The 17936-nt window shown below is 41.9% G+C and overlaps 1 protein-coding gene across 7 annotated transcripts in view; it reads right to left on the reverse strand.

Moving 5' to 3' along the window:
- Window positions 1-272: 272 nt before the first annotated feature.
- Window positions 273-17936, reverse strand: part of SLC9A9 (solute carrier family 9 member A9) — a 236140-nt gene continuing 218476 nt past the window's right edge. For 3 of the 7 annotated variants that reach the window (XR_013955266.1, XR_013955267.1, XM_080605348.1), the window contains one exon: window positions 275-17651. Coding sequence is in view for 5 of the 7 variants with exons in the window: in XM_080605348.1 (XP_080461474.1) it covers window positions 17460-17651 (192 nt within the window). In the remaining 2 variants the exon portion in view is untranslated. Of the gene's footprint in view, window positions 17652-17936 lie in introns of all 7 variants that reach the window. The other 4 variants (XM_080605357.1, XM_080605352.1, XM_080605349.1 and 1 more) reach the window with 3 other exon arrangements.

A 17936-nucleotide genomic window follows, 5' to 3' on the forward strand; every position in this document is an offset into this window, starting at 1 on the left:
ACAGCAGCTGCTTGGAGAGGAGGAGTAAAGCACTTGGACACAATGGTGTGTAAGGCCAAGCCTACAGCTGTAATACAAAATGTTGTTTTTGAAATCCTGAGCTGATTCAAGCAACAGCCTGGCTAAACAATTTCAGTGCATAATAAATAAGGGATAACAAATACTAAGTGAGAGAGCTGCCTGAAGTACGCGTGCACACAATGCGGTGGGGCAGTTAGAGGTCAGCGGCCAAGGAGGCAGAATGGAGCAGCCTGGGGGTGGTTTTCAGGCTCAGTCAGAGGGCGTGGGGAGGGCGGGGCTGGGGCAGCATCAGGTGCCCAGTATGCAGAGAGAAAGGGGTGGGCATCAGTCAGGAGGCTGCTCTGCAGGGATGTGGGGGGCAGCGCACAAGAGTAATGCAGTATGTGAGGCTGTCACGGGGCGCTGGATGTGTGTGAGGGTAAATATACCTACAAGGAAAAAAGATCACAAAGGTGAAGGGGGGTGCGTCTGGGGTTATAGGAGGTAGGAAGCACGCAAACATCCAATAGGATATCCCTAAAATGAAAGGGCAGGAATGGAGGGAAAGTGGAGAAATTGAATTATTCCTGTATAAAGGGCAAAAGGGATTTGAAAGGGAGCCCGAAAGCATCTTGTAGTCACAAAGTGTACCTGGGGGAGTTGCTTCGACTATGAGTGACCCAGGTTATCACCAACAAATAATTAAATTTCTGTTATAAGCAAGAGAAACTTATAGAACGGGGACACTAATGCACTGTGTAATGATCTGCTGTAGGAGTGTATGCCTCTTGTGTGCGTGGGGAGGCCCAGAGACCTCCAGCAGGGTCTGAGTTTTTCTCATGACGAGTGTTGTAAACAGCAGAAGAGCCCAGACAGCTTTAAAAATAACTTGAAATTTAAGTGTATTTATGTATCACTGTGGAGAAACTCTTCATAAAAGTCCCAGCAATATGTTATGCCTTAAAAAAGAGGACATAGGTGGGAAGTGAAGAATAACAGAAATGGCAAGAATTGAGTAAATTAAGTTCATAGAAGAGGAGCTCTGAGCTGTAGACAGAAAATAGTGGGAACAGATTTCTCATTTCTGCCAGGTATAGGGAATAGAGTCTTTCCTGACCTTTTAATCAGATAAGTATCTGAAGTCTTATTTACTTTTAATCTTTAGGAAGAAGGGAAGGTGCACAAATCTGCTTTTGTCATGAGAACATAGTGAGACTATTTATAATCACCTGTAACTTATGTGGCTAGATAATGTGTGCTGTTAATTTTGTGGTTTGGAATTGCGGTGTTAAAAGGGTTATTCAGTGTCCTGCACGCATTTACTTGTCCCAAACGCTTTCTCTAAATGAATAGTTCAGGCAGGCTGCATTTAATGCCAGTCTGGTTAGAAGTAGGGCTGTTAAATGGGAAGTGGTTTATTAATTACTATTTTTACAAGCTGTGATAGCTTACCTTTATCATTTGGAGAGATTCTTATTTTGCCCTTCCGCTTAGTGCAAGGTCATGGAACCATTGATTCAGCGTTTGGTACAATTTGCAGTTAAAGAGATGGAAACCAGGGGTGAGCAAGTGGAGTGGCTGCAGTTTTAATTTACTTCCCTCCCACCCAAATGATTACCTGCTGCACTTGCAAGTAAAACTAATAACCAGATCGTCAGTTACACGTTTCTGCTCAGTCTGGGGCTTGGCTGGATGCAGTAGTACTTCCACCAGCAGAGGCCCAGGGATTCTTCGACTGTTGCCTCCACCCTCTTTGCTAAGACAGCAGCAAACCCACGTTGCATACTTTTCTCCAAAAGAGCATATGGTGTTTAGGGTACTGTGCACAGTTAGTCTGTCCTCCAAATTAATTTTAATCCTCTGTAAGACTTTCAACTAATATAGGATGTTTTTTTTAAAGTTGTAAACCAGTGTGATTTGACTGTCCTGGGAAGATATAACTTAAACGCTTCATTGAAACCAAAAGGAACTAACAAACAATGTAGTGCTCTCATATGGAAGGAGGCAGCACAGTGCTGTTAGGGACTGCCTTGCAATCGACAGACTCTGCTTCATGATGCAGTAGCTCTTTGTGGGGGACGGTAAGGATGTCAACTGTAAGGATTTCCATGTGATATGGAAATATCACATGGAATATCACATTTCATATGGAATATCACATTTTCATGTGATATTGGGTTGGAACCACGCTAGCAGCAGCCCTTGTGACCCCAGCTCTGTTTGTGGCACTTGTGCCATTATCAGGTCCTAGCAACTGTGCCTGGCGAGCGGGGAGCTGTGCTCATGGGGCTGCTGCCCTCCTGCCTTGAAATGCTGCCCTCCTTATGCTGCAGGCAGCTCGAGGCAGAAAATGGCCCGACTCCAGCCAGGACTGTGACTGAGCAGTTGGAGAGCAGCTGCTTTGCAAATGGCAGGCCCACTGAAATACCGTGTTTGTGTGTCTTGGCTTCCAGAGCCATGGCGTTCTCCAGGATGAAATACTTTGACAGATGTTAGCTGATGTTTGACAGCTATTGTCCAGAATATATCATACCAGTTAAGATTCCTGTAGGAATACTAGGCTTAGTACTCGGGGTGAGAATAAAATATGGACTGCACAGATTTCTTTTTTCTTTACAAAGAGTTCATGATTAGAATAATCTGTCATAAAGCAGCTGCAAAAAACAACTGAACCCCTGCAGTGTAGTCTCTGGGATTATTTTACATTAAGGAAAAACAATATGGAACAAACTGTCCTTAGCCGCCTTATTATTACGATAACGGAAAGAGGAAAAATCTAACAAAACCTTCAGTAATCCCAGTGATGTGCAGGCACTTCAGGATTTCTGCCAACAATAGCCCAAAGCTCTCTGTGCAACCTCAGCACTAGGTTGCTTCTTGCTCTGTTAGCAGAAGCTTTCTGGTAACAAGTCCTGTTTAGTGTGCTAAGAATTAATTTTATTCTGTGCTTAATAAGTTGTTAGCTCTTGAAAATTTCTGTACTGACAACTGTTGACATGTTTCATTGGCTGTTTTCCCTGGCTTTCTGGAAGTGTGATTGCGTTACCTTTGTAGGTGCTGGTGGTTTAACAGAGGGATGGATGATAGGAAAGGGAATTCCCTGAGAAAATGATGCTATAAAACACACAATGTACAACTTCTTTGGGAGGCTTCTTCATTCTTGTAGCCTTATTCTTTAAAGCATTTCAGATTCAGAAGTGATTGCGTACAATGAGGGCTATCCGCACTATAGAGCCACTTTCAGAAGAAATGTGGGAGGCAAAGGCAATTCCCCTACAGCTAGTAAAAATGAAGATGCATGATTATTTCTCCTGTTTATAAAGAAATGGGGCTTCATATTTATGAGAACAGACAAGCTTATTAGTATTGCAGTAAGCCATGGTCAATACAAATATCACAGGCACTACTTCATCTTGCTAACTATGCTTCATGATGCGGGGAAGGCTTAATCTGTTGCTTGTCATGCCTGGCTAATTGTACTGCTAATAAGAATTGGGTTTTGAGGACTATTGACCTTCATGCCTCTGTGAGAGCTGAGGATGCCCAGCACTGGACAGGATGAAACCTTCTAGTTTTCTCTTGCTGCTGATGTAAATGAGGAGTAAAATTCTTAGATACTCTAGCATGGTTATGGTGAAAGAGAAGACTGGGTGCTTGTGAGTTTTTTTTTTTTTATTGGTGATACTGGCTGTTGTGGTGGCAGTCACCAGGTGTGAATGATAATGGTGAATGGAGAGGAACATTTCATGGAAACAGGAAATGGCAGATAATAGCAACTGAAATGAAAATGAGCTGGGTCTGCAGCACCTACACAGCAAGGCAGGGAAAGGAGAGAGACAAGACAGGTAATATGGCTTCTCTCATCATGTTTAATTTTTTGATGGGGATGGAAGCCTGAGACGGAGCTGGAGGCAGCAGACTTTCTTGTCTAATCCCCAGGCACTTCGCCCTTTTCAAGAGTAACCAGGGGAACCTGGCATTAGTCATTCCTTCAGGTGGCTGGGGAGCAGGAGGGATTTATGGCTGAGCAGCGAAGGGTTTACAAGTCAGTCAGAACTCATCTAATCGCAGCCACTGAGCTGACTTTAATTTGAGCATTTGGTGTTGTTGGCAAGCTTTCCATCTATCATAAACAAAGCCACCAAATTAATGAAAATACTTGCCAACCCTCTTACCTCCCCCACAAAAACATTAAACAGGCAAATGGCAAAGACGTGTCTGATGTTGAATTAATACTGGCAGGGGTGGGAGAAAGCATCTATTGATCTGTTTCACATGGGCATGTCTATAACTCAGATGACTGTGTTAAGATGAAATAGCAGGTACAGAGAAGTAGTTTGAGTATTGGAAGAGAAGGAATCTGCCTCTAATAATTGTACACATGGGCAAAGCAGCCTTTAAAGCAAATCAAAGCAAGGAGGTTGGTCTAAATTGAACTCTGCTACAACTCCACCGAGGGCAGTAGCATTACACCATGGATGGATTTGTCTTTCAGCCCTCCACAAAGGGGGCATTATTGTGGCTGCTGAAATGAATTGACAATATAGTGGGTCTCAGGAGGGGATATTCAGAACAGTAAAAGCCCTGGCCAGGTACTGCAGGTGGTGCAAAGGGCTCTGTGTTCCCCACAGTGCCACAGGGAGGCCTTTTTCTTCTTGAAAGGCAGTGATGAGAGTGATAGACGGCAGCCTACCTGCCTGTAGAAGTCGTCATTAATGTTGGCAGAAATAATCAGGCCTTTGTTCTGGGGTGGGGGGAAGCAGCCAGCAGCCTTGCTGAACAAGTGGAAGTGTTAGTCAGGTTGTGTGCATCTCTTCTCTGGGGCAGGGAAGGGAAACACTTGGGAAGACAATGCAAAGCTCATACGGTAGTAATACTCCCTGCTTTATTTACAGTTTGTAGCACTTTCAACTCAGGGTTCTTCAGTGACAGCTAAAGCTAAGCAGTACCAGACTTTTCCAGATAAACAACCTTCAACAAAATAACTGTGTGAGGCAACTCTGATTTAGTAAATGGCACTCTTCTCCCTGACTCAGTTCTGTAGCACCAGGAGTCTGGGGACACTGCTGTCATTTAGGCAAGCAATGGTCGAGAGTCCTTGGTTACTTGTGACAGAAAAGATACCTTGCTTCCTTTCTGAAAAAAAAAAATAAATGTAAGGATTGCATTCATGTTCAGGGTCAGCTCCTTCAGCAACAAAAATGTAGGTTACTCTAAATAAGATTTTTCCGTTGCCTTTCTCAGCTTGTGAATGTGGAAGGGCTGAAAGTGCCACTTCTCTGCCTAAATTTTAACATTTAAAAGTAAACTTTGATTTATGTTCCAGTCTTCCTCCCAGCTTAATTGAAATTTGGATCAGGCCATTTGCAAAGAGGAGAAAAAAAACAAGTACACTCGCTTTTCTGTGAGAACAGTAGTCTTCGAGTTTCAGCAGGGTGAAAATGCCAAGAAGAAAGACTTCATTTTCATAATGATGAGGAACACGCTGGGAGCAACAGATTGAAATTAAGGGAAGAAACTTTAGGCTTTATATCATGAACATAGTCTTGCAGTGAAGCCTATGTGCCACTGTGCTGTGTCCTGAGGAAAGAGGCAGAGCAGGCCAGCAGCTGGCTCTGAAGCAGGAAAGCTGAAACACTGAGCTGGGTGGCTGCTGGTCCTCTGTGATTCCCAGCCTTTCCAAGCTCTGGGCAGAGACTGTTTCAGCCTCAACTCCTGGGGCAGGGGCCAGTAACATGGGGCTGTTCTGCCCCAAGTGTGACTGAAACTGTGTGCAGGGTTTTTGCCAGAGGAGTGAGAAGCAGCCCCTGATGCAATCTGCTCCCACCAGATGGGTCAACTTTTGTCTGCACCATTGAACCTCAGCTCTCTGCTAGTCCAGATGCAAGTCCAAAAAATGTCTGAAGACAAGACTCCACACCCCATCTGCAGCTTGTCATACAACAGAGGCAATGCAACATACTTTTTGCTGGAGCAAATGGGACCTCCGAGTTACCTAGCAGTTGCTGATTTGCATGTAATTGTTTCCAGTAAATGCTGGAACATTCACTGTGTAACACAGTGCCTTCAAGTCCCTTGTCCTCCCATCCTTGGAGTACTGATTTCGGGTCCCTCTTGCAGTTCAGCGGAAAAGATGACTACAGAGGCTCTCTCCCCAGCCTGGCTTCCTGGTATGCAGTGTGGGGATCAGTGAAGGGCAGACGCAGCCTTTCCTGCTTGCTTGGCAGCACTGGCAAGGAGACCAGCCAGGTGTGCGTGGCTGGGATGTCTGGCCCAGTAACTTTCTAAGCTACGTTCCCAACATGAGGTGAGGTGTGGGCTCTAACTCATCCCATTGCAGTGGGACATGCTTTGAGGTGGAAGGCAGACTGGAAGTTTTTGATGGTATTTCCTTTAAGCTCAAAGATCAGAAATCATTTGATATGTCTACCTTCTGAGTTATAAAAATCCTGAAGTCCCTCAATCCTCTTCAAAAAAAAAAAAAAAAGGCAGACCAAGTTGCTAGTCAGAGGGATTTTTTCTCTTGGGAAAATGCTATAGTGCTAGCAGTGCATTAGAGAAATTGGCTGTGCTGTCTAGATGTACACTGTTCAAATAGCTGTAAAACTTCTTTTAGGTATTTGAATTCAAGCTGCTGTTGCAAGACAGGGAAAAGTAGCCCCACAAAACAGGGAGCACTTATAGGGTAACTGCCATTGTGCATGGCAAGCCTCACTCTTAGCTCAGTAACACTGCCCGCTTGGGGACTAGGATAGGATTAAGCATCTCACTCATAAGAGAAACCTGCAGCTGAACTCACGCACAGTAAGATTTCAGCAGGTAGATTTGAAATGAAGATCACAGTGGGGTTCCGAGCCCTAAGGGAGCTAAGAGATGTCCTAAGGGAGCATCCCCTCTGACTGACACCCACCTTGTTTGCAGCTACAAAACAGGTGATTAAAATGTGTGTCGGTGCTATTAGTGACCCGTGTCTTATCAACACTGGAGATGAAGGTGGGTGACACAAGGACCCAGCTGCGTAGACCCTGGCTGGCCCAGTTCTGGTGGCAGATGGATGGGTTTTCCCATGGTTGATGTGTTGGGCAAGCAGAGCTGCCCTCTGACAGCACTGCTGCTCCTTTCCAGCCCAGCCGGGAGCCTGCTGGGGCCTCGTCTGCTCTGCTGGTCACAAGTGTCTGTTAGCTCCCCTCCCTGAAACTGAAAGCCGTGTCAGACGTTGAAATTTCTTAACTTCTCTAATTCATTTAAACTGAAAAGATCCAATTGCAAGAAGAAGAGAGAATACATATATACGAAATATACTTTTTACCCTAACTTTTTTTCTTGAAAAATAACGATTGTATTTCATAGAAACTAAGTAACTGCTCCCCTTGTTATGAAATGATTTCTTTAGTTTGGAATCATGTCATCACAGGGAGAAAAATCCAAGAGAAAAAAGCTCAAAGAAAATGAAAACATCTTTTAAAACTAGGAAAAGTCTAGGCTTTATTCTAGCAAAAGAGATCTGACTGGGGAAAGGGTTTGTGTACTTTTTCTTCAACGAAGTTTTTTCTTCTGTGTGAACTTTCTTGTGTTCTCTTCCCAAGCTTAAAAAGCAAACAAACAACTTTTTGAACTTGGGGAACTTGCCAAGTTCTTCCAAATGTGCAATTCTTATTGTATAGATTTCCTTTTGATACTGAAGGTCGTGATACTTAAATGTCTAAATATTCTCTGTAGGAGGATAAAATGAATGTTTTTGCTAAAGGGAGAGCTTATGAATGACTTTTGATTTGATTTTTTAAAATGAAAATCTGCCAGCTCCATGCAGCTGGGTGTTTAATTCATAGTGAACAATTTATGCAGAGGACTTGTGTTCATAAGTCCTTTTTTTAACGTAGTCCTAATTTCAGGCTTAACTCCAGTTTAACAGATGCTTTTGCCCATGAACTTATTAATAGACAGTTCTCTTTCCTTTAACTAGTGCGAGTTTCCTGGCTTTGTCATCATGTTCCCATTTAAACCTCTGGGGGTTTTGAGGCCTTGTCATGGAAAAAAGATGATTGTTGTGGGTTGGAGCTTATTTGGGTGAAGCCGATCCTGAGCCAGCAAAGAGAGGAAGCGAGCTGGTTTGAGAGCACAGGAATTCATGTGATAAATGACTTTTTTAATGCTAGCCCATCACTGCTGGAGCAAAGAGATATTTCTCCTGCCTTATCTGGAAGCCCTGTGCGTGTCCTGTGTCTCCGGCTGGGTTGTTGGGCTTTGGGCCAGGGAGCACCTGAGAAGGACGCTTAGCCGAGGCCCAAGGAGGCACATGCGTGGTTTTATATAATGCCTGTTCTAGGGGGGAACAGAAAATCCCCATCTCTGAAATCTTACTCTTTATGAACTTGAATTAAAAACTGAAATTTCTTACGGGATTCAATATTGTTTCACAACTTTAATCTTTTTAGCTTTACTTTTGAATTTGGGTGTAGTATACAATATCAAATAATGTCCTTCTACTAATATTTAACGCAATAAGGAATTAAATGTTCAACACTTGAATCAAAACAATCAGAATGATTGATATTGACTTCTGTTCCATTGAGCTTGTAGTGAAGTCAGTGCAGTATTGTGCAGTATTTGATTTTTGATGTAATGGTGCTTTTTGGATTCCCAAATGTCTGAGCAATGTTTTTGATCACTTCCACTGAAGTGCCCTGCAATGATGAGAACTAATTTAACTATGCCCAAGTTGCTCTGAATCCTGTGGCTTATATGAGGTCCTGCAATGGAACAGCAAGGGTGAAGAGTGTCCAAGGGGGGAATGAAATAATAAGGTGCAGAAAACTGACCATCAATGAATGTCAAGAATAGAGGGCTCTGATTTTGTCCTCTGAACTCCTGTACTGGCTTTGCTGGTTGCCTGCCCTGTTGAGATGAAACAGAATACTTAATATACAGAGAAAAAAGGATGCGACTGAGTTCGGGGAAAAGAGGTTTAATTGCTACCTCCAGACACCTTCAAAGGGTGATGCTTGCTGGCCCTCACCTTTGTATGAATACAGTTCTTTTTTTTTCTTAAAAAAAAAAAAAGTTTTAAGGCGCCATTAGGAGCTGGTGGAGCAGATCATCCTTTGGAGAGGATGCTTCAGGCATTGCTTAGGTCTAGCCATCATGTCTACGGCCTTGCACTGCTGCATCCAAAAGCGATATTTCTCTGTGCAGGAAGGTTCTCAGGACATCCATGTTAACTAAGGTTATGAGCAGTAGCCCAGATAGTACAGGAGGCATAAGCTGGAGCAGCCATCACAAAATCCACTGCAGTGCACGCTGAGCTTTCACACAAATCCTGGCTCTCCTGAGAAGTCATGCAGAGTGCCCCCCCACTGCTTCGGAGGGGAGGCTGAGATGCTAAGCGAAGGATGGAGTCACCGCTCCTCATACTTGCCCAGGTCTTAGCCTGGTTCTCCTGGGTATTGTCTACTTCAAAAAAGAGAAGAGGTGTGGGTGGTAAAGAGAAAGCAATGGCCTGAAGGGCAGTCAATACAGTACTGCTTAAGTCTCCAAATTATTCCTCAAACAGTAGCTGAGTCATAGTGCTATGGAAATTGGTTGCAGTCTTTGAGTAGGGAACTTTATTGTGCTGACCAGAAAAGTGTGTTTTGTGCTATGCCTTTGTTTTACTTCCAAGCCTTGTTGGGAGCAATGAGTGGTTTTGGCACTTCCGATGCCCTAATTTCAGTGTAATTTGAGGGTTGCAGTAGGCTTCAGTGTGAGCTGCTGTGTATTCATTACTTCTAAAAGTTAGATCACTTATTTAGGAGCTTAAGCTTAGACTTGCTGTTAACCTGAGCAAAGATATTTTTTTTTTAACACGAAACAAAGCTTTGGACAAGCTTGGACTCTTCCAAAATTAATTCAGTAGGAAGCAAATTTAAGGCAAAGCGAGGGTTGTTACCGACTGCCCCAATCTATCCTCTGTCAGGTTGCTGCAGGAAGTGAAGGGGGAAGAGGCAAAGGGGAGGCGGTGCGCTGCTGGCAGCACCTGGACTTTCCCTACCCTAATCCTGAGGGCTGGAGCAGGGCGATAGCGCTGGCTGGGGTCACCCAGTTAGTGTGCTGGTTACTGCGGCAGACTGAGGGGTACTAAAATAACTTTCTAAGTACTCAGAAGTTATTGAGAGGTCCAGAAAATCATCTGGAAAACCCTGAGACAAAATTGATGTACTCTTCTTTACTCCCATTTTGTACTGCTTAGATTTCTTGAAAAGAAAAATATGTAATGGGAGCCTTTGAGGTCATTCAGATCGTACTTATGTTACAGCCAGCTAAAAATCTGTAGAGGAGTTGCACTAAATCATTAAGGAGCTGTGTCTATTTCAACTGAGGGCATCCATGAACCCGAATCCACTTTAATAAATGTTGTTAACTGGGGCTTAAATGGTTTCAGAAATTGCTGTCAGATGTCTAGAATAAACAGTTTTCCTTGTTCTCCTGATTAAGGAGAGACACTAAAAAAAAAAGTCAAAAAATACTTGTTAATGCAAATGCATTAAAACTGTTCTGGAGTATATATGTGGTACAAGAAGTGTCACTTGTTTGTTCATTGTAGGTGTTTCATCAGCGTTAAAAAATTACAAGTAACTTCAAAGCTGTGTGTACAGAAGGTATAAAACCTCCATAACGTGGTTATGAGTGTTCTTCCTTGGGAAATCTAGCTGGAATATCTGCCTTTGCTTACAGACTTAGGCAGGTTGTGTTCCTGATGTGTTTCTGAAGTGACAGTTAAGTAGTTATTGGCGAAGGTGGTTTAGAATTACCGTTTGTGAACACCTGAACTACTCTAAAAGTCAGGGACACTGTCTCCATTTTCCTTTCTATGTAATGAAGTTCTCTTCCAGTATTTACAACTTCAGCTTTGGGATAAATCACTGCATTTTCCAGTGAACCAGGTCAGGGTAAAACCCTGCCAGGTGCTGGTGCGTGGGGAGCTTGTCCCGGTGGGGAGGATTTGTTTTAAACCCAACATAGGGAATCGGAGGATCTCTGGCAGATTCTCCATTACTGATGTTCAGGCCTCTAAATATCAGGATCTGAGTGACAGCAGACTGATTCCCGCAGTAAGCGAAGCAGTTATGGAACAGAAAACAAAAAAAACAGAAAATATTTTTTTTTTGTGTACATGTTGCATTCCACAGGGTTTCTTTTTTTTTTAAAAAAAAAAAATCCTTTATTCTGGTTAATTCCTGTGATAAAATAAAATAAATGAGCACTTGCTTTTAACTTTCATAGCCATAGTGAAGTGCCTGAAGGATACCCCAGTGTGCTTGACCCATCTGTCTTCATGTACAATCTGTACTTGGAGTAGGCATTATGTAGCTGACACGCTCTTACATTGGTTTCTTTTTGAAGAACCATTACATCTTTGGGTGTGAATCCCACACTAAGGGAGAAAGAACTTCATAAAATATTTCTAGCCAAAGCAGTGAGGAAAGTGAAGTTTTCATTCTAAAAGTAAGCCAGAGAAGGTGAAAGAGACAACTTGGTGAAAAAACAAATAGCTGGCAAGGCAGGGGGAGAAGAAATGAAGAAGACTGAGGAACTTATATCTTGAGTTGTTTTTCCACACTTCTGCAAATAGCAGGCTGGGTGTTGCCTTTATTACTTTGCTAACAGTGCTGTTGAAGGATTAGCCTTTCATCCTGGCTCCTTTTTCTTCATTTTCTTTAAATTTGGTCAACCTTCAGCTGGCAGCCATGTCTCCCTTTAGGCCTGTGGAGTGCTAAAGTTTTTACAGCGCAATATTAGAGCCAGGGATGGAACTCTGGCAAAAGTTTTAGCAGCATTCTTCAGGCTAATTCTTCATTTCTTTATTGGCAAATACTTTGCTGGAGTTTTTAGTCTGCAGTTGCCACATAATATCTTGGTGATCTTTTTCAATTCAAGTGTCTTCTTTAGCACTGAGTTCTGTCTCCCCTTCCTTCCTCATTCATTTATTCATTTCCCTTTCTTATATTTTCATTTCCAGTCAGGCATGTATGCAAAAGCACTGGGTTACATTTAGATGGTACTGTACCTCTGGAGTCAGAAATTCCATTTTACTTATGGGATATTACCCTACTTCAACTCACTTGCCTGTAACTTGTCCTAGGCCTGCGTAATGCCTAATATCACGGCATAAGGTTATTCCTTTCAATGTTTAGGTTGTTAGGTGTAGTGCTCTCTAGTTTCAAATCCTTACTGAGTGAGGCAGCAGTATGTTATTTCTGTCCAGATGCAGCACACAGAAGCAGACAGCTAGGTAGTAAAGAAGGATGTAGTGCTGTGGCTGGAAACCACCCCTGGGCATTCCTCACTGCTGCTTCTGGCACCAAGGTTTCAGGCCCTGCTGGGTTTTCACTGGGTTATGTTCATTCGGTTTGCTCAGATTTGAGAATCCTCTGAGGGCTGAAACAATATTTGTTCTTTTGTACCTCAGATCTGATTTTTGTAGGGGAGTAATAGAGACCAGTGACACTGAATTAAGTGGGAAGATGTTGCCCGTGCTCTGACAGTGGTAGAAAAAGGGTTATTTTGGAGCAGAGTTGTTCCTATGGCCCCCATTGCGCAGCAGAGCTTGTGCAGTGCTCCCTGCCTCCTGTGGTGTGCCCAGAGCCAGGGTGGGCTGCTGTGTGAAGAAGACAATGTGCCTGTTAACAGTGGGGAAACTGGAAGTATGCAATTATGACACTTAAACCTTTAACCCTCCCAATATTGAAGGAAAAATGTGTCCAAACGTTTGTCCAATTCTGCTGAGCAGTAATACCTACTAGGAAAGCTAGTCATTGAGCTAAAGGAAGGCATTTCATGAGCTGAAAATTAACTGGTATTGGGACCGATGCAATAACTTACTGCTTGCTTGGGAAATTTGGATTGACTGGAGAGTTTAAGCTCTGAAAGACTGTTTATAAAATAAAAATGTTGACAAGCCTTTCACGGTTCATGAAGGAGAACTCATGTCTGTTGGGATTATACTGTCAGGGATGAGCTTGCTTGTGTTAAGTTCTTTACAGTGCTCAGAAGTGGTTTGCTGTAAGATGTTGAAAAGGGCTATTTTGCATTTCACTGGAAGGAAGTAGGGGAAAGTAACTTTGCCTTTAGAAGTAGCTTCCAATCTTTAAAGTGGGTATTCAGCTTTTTCCTTAAGTGCGTAATAGATATTAGTGTCCTGAGGATTCACCGTACTCATGAAAAAAACAATTTTGAAAACATGTGTAGTGTTTATGTGCATCTAAAGTGACTTAAGTATCTCGCTGCTTTTGTGTTGTACCCCAATACACCTAGCAATTGGGACCTTACAGGTCTGCATTACTTGATGGCTGATAGCAAAATACAGACCAGCTGTCACAAGGGCAGACAGACCTATTGTACAGATCATTCAAAGCCCAGCATGGAGCTTAGGTTGCTCAGTGAAAGGGGTGTGAAACACTCTTGGCTTCAATGCAACTAGTTTAGCAGCTTAAGTTATGTACAGGGTTAGTTGGTCTGGAGTTAGCCCTAATGTGGTTACTGAGGAAAAATGGGATCTTTTTAACACAGCAGTGCAGATGTTTGCTTCTAGTGGCCCTTGCTTTCAGCGAGGTTACCAAATGTTTCACTTCTCTGTGAAAGTTATCATTGTGACCTGATATTTTTAGACCAGTGTCTTTGGGGCTGGCTCTCCTATCTCCTATTTATATCCTGGATTCATTCTGCTGCTTCCAACCAAGCAGACCAGAGAGTGTTTGCCAAACACTCTCTGCAGCTCAATATAAAACTTCACTTATTACTTCTGAAAACTGAAAGGTTTAGGAGTATTGCAGATTTCTGTCTCTACTAGTATGTTGGCCTTCAAACATACAGTCACTGTTTTGATAATATTTTACATCTCTCTTTTCCAAGCGGTGTTCTATTAGATTAACTTGGATAGGAAGAATAGCTTCACATTTATGTGTAACTTGCGGGTTCAGTCAAATGCAGTGAGATATTGAGTAGTTTAAATCTCTAGCATATGAACTGTATATTAACATTAAAGGCCTTTCAACATCCATTGCTCTGTTTAAATGGTTGTGCAGAATTACTTGTTGCCAGTAATTTTTACTTGAATACAAATATATCATCTGTTCTAATGTTGTTTTAACTCTCTTAAACTGCATGTCACGAAAAGAATAACTTAAAATTAGGCAATGGCAAGGCTGAATAGTGTAATGGATCATCAGGACTTTTATTGCCATTTAATACAAGTTTCAGGTTTGCTTGCAGCTCAAATTACATTTCCTAAAAGCCAATGGTACTTTTGTTGCTGAGCATAGTCCCGGAGGATAAAGCCCCATCTTTCTGGGACCACTGATTGAGCTTCTTGACAGGCTTAGCATAAAAATCTGACATGAAGAAAGAACTTTCCTGTTACAAGAGATGACTTTCTTTACCAAGTTAAGTTTAGGCATACAGACACAACAGTGAGGGGAGTTTTCACTACCGACTCTTTTTTGAATAAACAGAACTTCAGACCCCAGAGCTCTCCATTTATCACGTTTCTCACAAGTGTGAGAGATCTGGACACAGAGATGACAAATCATCAAAAACTCCGTAGAGTATACTGTGGGATGGGTTGCAGAGCGGAATCTAAGAGAAGAACTCTTTTTGGGAAGAGTTTGTCATTTGCAATTCATGTAGCAGTTGTAAAAAACAGCTTTGCATCTTCTTAATATAGTAACAGCTTATTGATTTGCACTGTAAGCTCAGGAATGGGGTCCATGCTTCCCAGGGAATCTGGGAAGCCTGGTGGCAAGTACTCAGTACTTCTGAAGAGTGCAACAGGATATCCTGGCTGCTGAAATCAGGACTGTGCTAGTACCCGTCCACGATAATTTCTCATGGTGTTGCTACATATTTATCTCACTGCGGCGTGTCTCTACCTGCTCTCCTGCTTCCAGTTGTCTTTACCACTTCCCACAATATGCTGCAGGATGTGCAGTACTAGGCAATAAAACCTTACTTTCTCACCCTTTCTCCTACTCATGACCTACTACGCATCTTTTTTCCACAACACAAAGCTAAACAAGGCAGGGAGTTGGAAATCCATTACTTTTTCTCAGAACTTTTCATGCCTCATTTTTTTTTTTTTTAAACTACATGGGGACTAAGTTCCTTTGAAGTTCCTTGTTTAGTGTTTTGGGGAAAAAAAATGCCAGTTTAAACTTCTGATCTTTCATAATGGCATATAGAGATCCAGTGTTCAAACTTATGCTTAAAGCAGTTGTTCTAGAGCCACACTTTTCCAGGCTAATTAATTACTGGTTAAGAATGACTAAAGCTTGATTATATTGAAGCTTGTATTTCAGCTTCCATCTGTGGTGAAATCAAGATGTATTCAGCCTTATAACCATTCATGGAGATGGCTTGATTTTTATTCTTATGGTTTAAAAGTTCCTTGCTTATTGACTGTGCATTTGAGAATGACCCTACTAGAAAAGGTTGATTGGGAAAGTTATCATGCACTGTTAGTTGAAACTGTGGAGGTTAGGAAAGGTACACGTTGTGAGAACAATAGCCTGGTTCTACCACTGTGTTTGCAGTACCTCGCTGGTGCAAATGCTGATCTGCCCTAACGTGTGATAATAGTATGTGGCAGCTCGTTGTGTATGTGATTGACCACTTGTTTAGTCAGTTCCTGCACTTATGCAAACAATCAATACTTTCATACCTAAATTCTGCTCTTGTTTTTATATCTAACTACCACTGACTTCACTACCAATGTGAAAGTGTATGCAGAGAATAAGTACAGAAAGAGGTTTATCCTTGTTGCCAGTCTTAAGATATATTTTTTCCAGATATATTTGATAAGAGACTACTTTTTCCTTAAGGCAATACAAAATGAAACAGATGATTTCTTAAAGTATACACTTAAAATTATTTTACAAACAGCAACGCTGTTTACAGCTTGTAAGTTTTGTGCTGTGAAGCTGTAATGACAAATGCCTTGTGGAATAATTGCTGTATAAACAGTGGTCATGCCCATTCAGTGCAGCAGTGTGTGTGTGTGGGGAGACAGCTGCTGATTTTATCAACTTGAATGCCTCCTGCTACTAATGTTCATTTTGTGGCATCATGGTGTGACCCTATACAAACTATGCTATAAAGTGTGTTTAGAAAGCAGCTCCTGGACTGGTTGTCAGGAAAAGGCTACACTGTGAGCATGAAGAAGCTTGATTTACCAAAAGACTGAGGTTCTGCAATGCATGTTAAGTATTTTTATATCATGTACTCTTCAGAAAAATCTTCTTCCTTTCCTGTATAAATTCAATAGTTACTAGAGTTCATGTTTACAGAACTAGTGATATCCATGTCATGCTTGTCTGCTCACATGTATGCGTCTTGTTCATCTTTTTTCCCTCCAAGTATTTTTTCTTTTCTGTACCAAGTGGGACATTCTCCACAGTGGTAGTGTCTATTATTTCAGCATAACTTACTGGCTTGGTGGCTGGAGTCTTTATATTTGGGTGAAGGATGCAGCCTCAAATCCCTTCTAAGCAGAGGTAATGTTGTTTCCTACACTTTGGGTTATAGAAAATCTTGATGTGGGGAGTGCTGGGTAAAGCAGCACTTCTGATCGTGCTTCATGCAAAAAACCTATGCTAGTTCTTAAATGAATCAAAAGCTTGTATCTTGATGGGAGCCTCCCTGGAGTTTGTAATAAGCAGCTTAAATCTCACTGTTCTCTGGGTCTTGAGACAGCTCTACTTCGTAGCCATCTCCTACTAGCTGCCTCACGCAGCTCATTTCTGTGTGCAGGCTTTTCTGGATCATTTAGGAGATGCTTTTGTCCTTTTAAAGACAGTCTAGGGAGCACTGGGGCTGTAGATTTGCTAGGCAACAAGAGAACCCAAATTGGGTGCTTTAACTCTGAGTGTTGAGAAACAGATGTTCTTTTTTAGGATGTACCTTAAAGCTTTGAATGCAGGAAATGCTGTTAAATGCTCGCTTTTATTTCTAAAATCCTTTCCATTGTGTTGTGGATCTGTTCAGGAGCAGCTGTATAAAAATTGCTGAGAGCATGAGTATGTTAGGAAGGTATTTCTTTCCATCCTGGCTGGTTAAAGCTGCATTCAAAGGCCAGCGTACATGTGTGAGTGGCATGATACAGTCAAATGCAATGTGAGAAAACACATGACTGTAATGGGTTTACAGTGGGCTGGCAGTGCCTACGTTTTTGATGACAACTGCTATGGTTTAAAAAAAAAGACAAAACTGCATATTGTTGTAGTTATATAAGTGATGGTAAACTTTATGTAGAGGAACAGGAATTTACTTGGTAAGATATGAGGTTTTTGTGCTTAGTAGCTTAGTACACTTTCTAGTATCTTGCTCATGTAATATCTTTTCTTTCTTTCTTTGGCTTACTTTTTTTTTTTTTTTTTTTTTTTACAATTTAAAATTACTGTTCATGCCAGTGAATTTAGCTGACGTTGACATTATGCGTGTTCAAGCTGGAGTTTGTATGTTCCTAATCCAAGGTCTCCTTCACAAATATCTTCCTTGCCTGTGGCCTGGGTGCAGCCTGTTCTGTCCTGTGTTGGCACTGGTGCATGAGCAGAGGATTCATAGTTTTCACTCAGTTCATCATTATTTATGATATAACCGGTGTCCTCGTTCTTCAGTTGATCCTGTGTTTCAGACAAGGAAAAACATCAGAGGAAGAAACTATATAGAGAAGGATTTTTAATAAAGCTTAAATGAAAAACAGGTCTGAAGCAATTTCACTTCGACTTTTTTGCCTTTTTTTTTAAGCTACTAATTTACCATGTTAACCTCATCTTGATGTTGATTAAAGCAAATAGTTGCTTACCATGGTCAGCTCTCAGGCAGTACTGGGGAACATAGTTTACCATCCAGACCTAAAATAACTTCAGTACTTAGATATTACTGATGCCAGTGGAATGGGACAGCCA

The sequence above is a fragment of the Anser brachyrhynchus genome, assembly GCF_964034855.1.
Source record: "Anser brachyrhynchus genome assembly, chromosome: 9".
Taxonomy (NCBI): Eukaryota; Metazoa; Chordata; class Aves; order Anseriformes; family Anatidae; genus Anser; species Anser brachyrhynchus.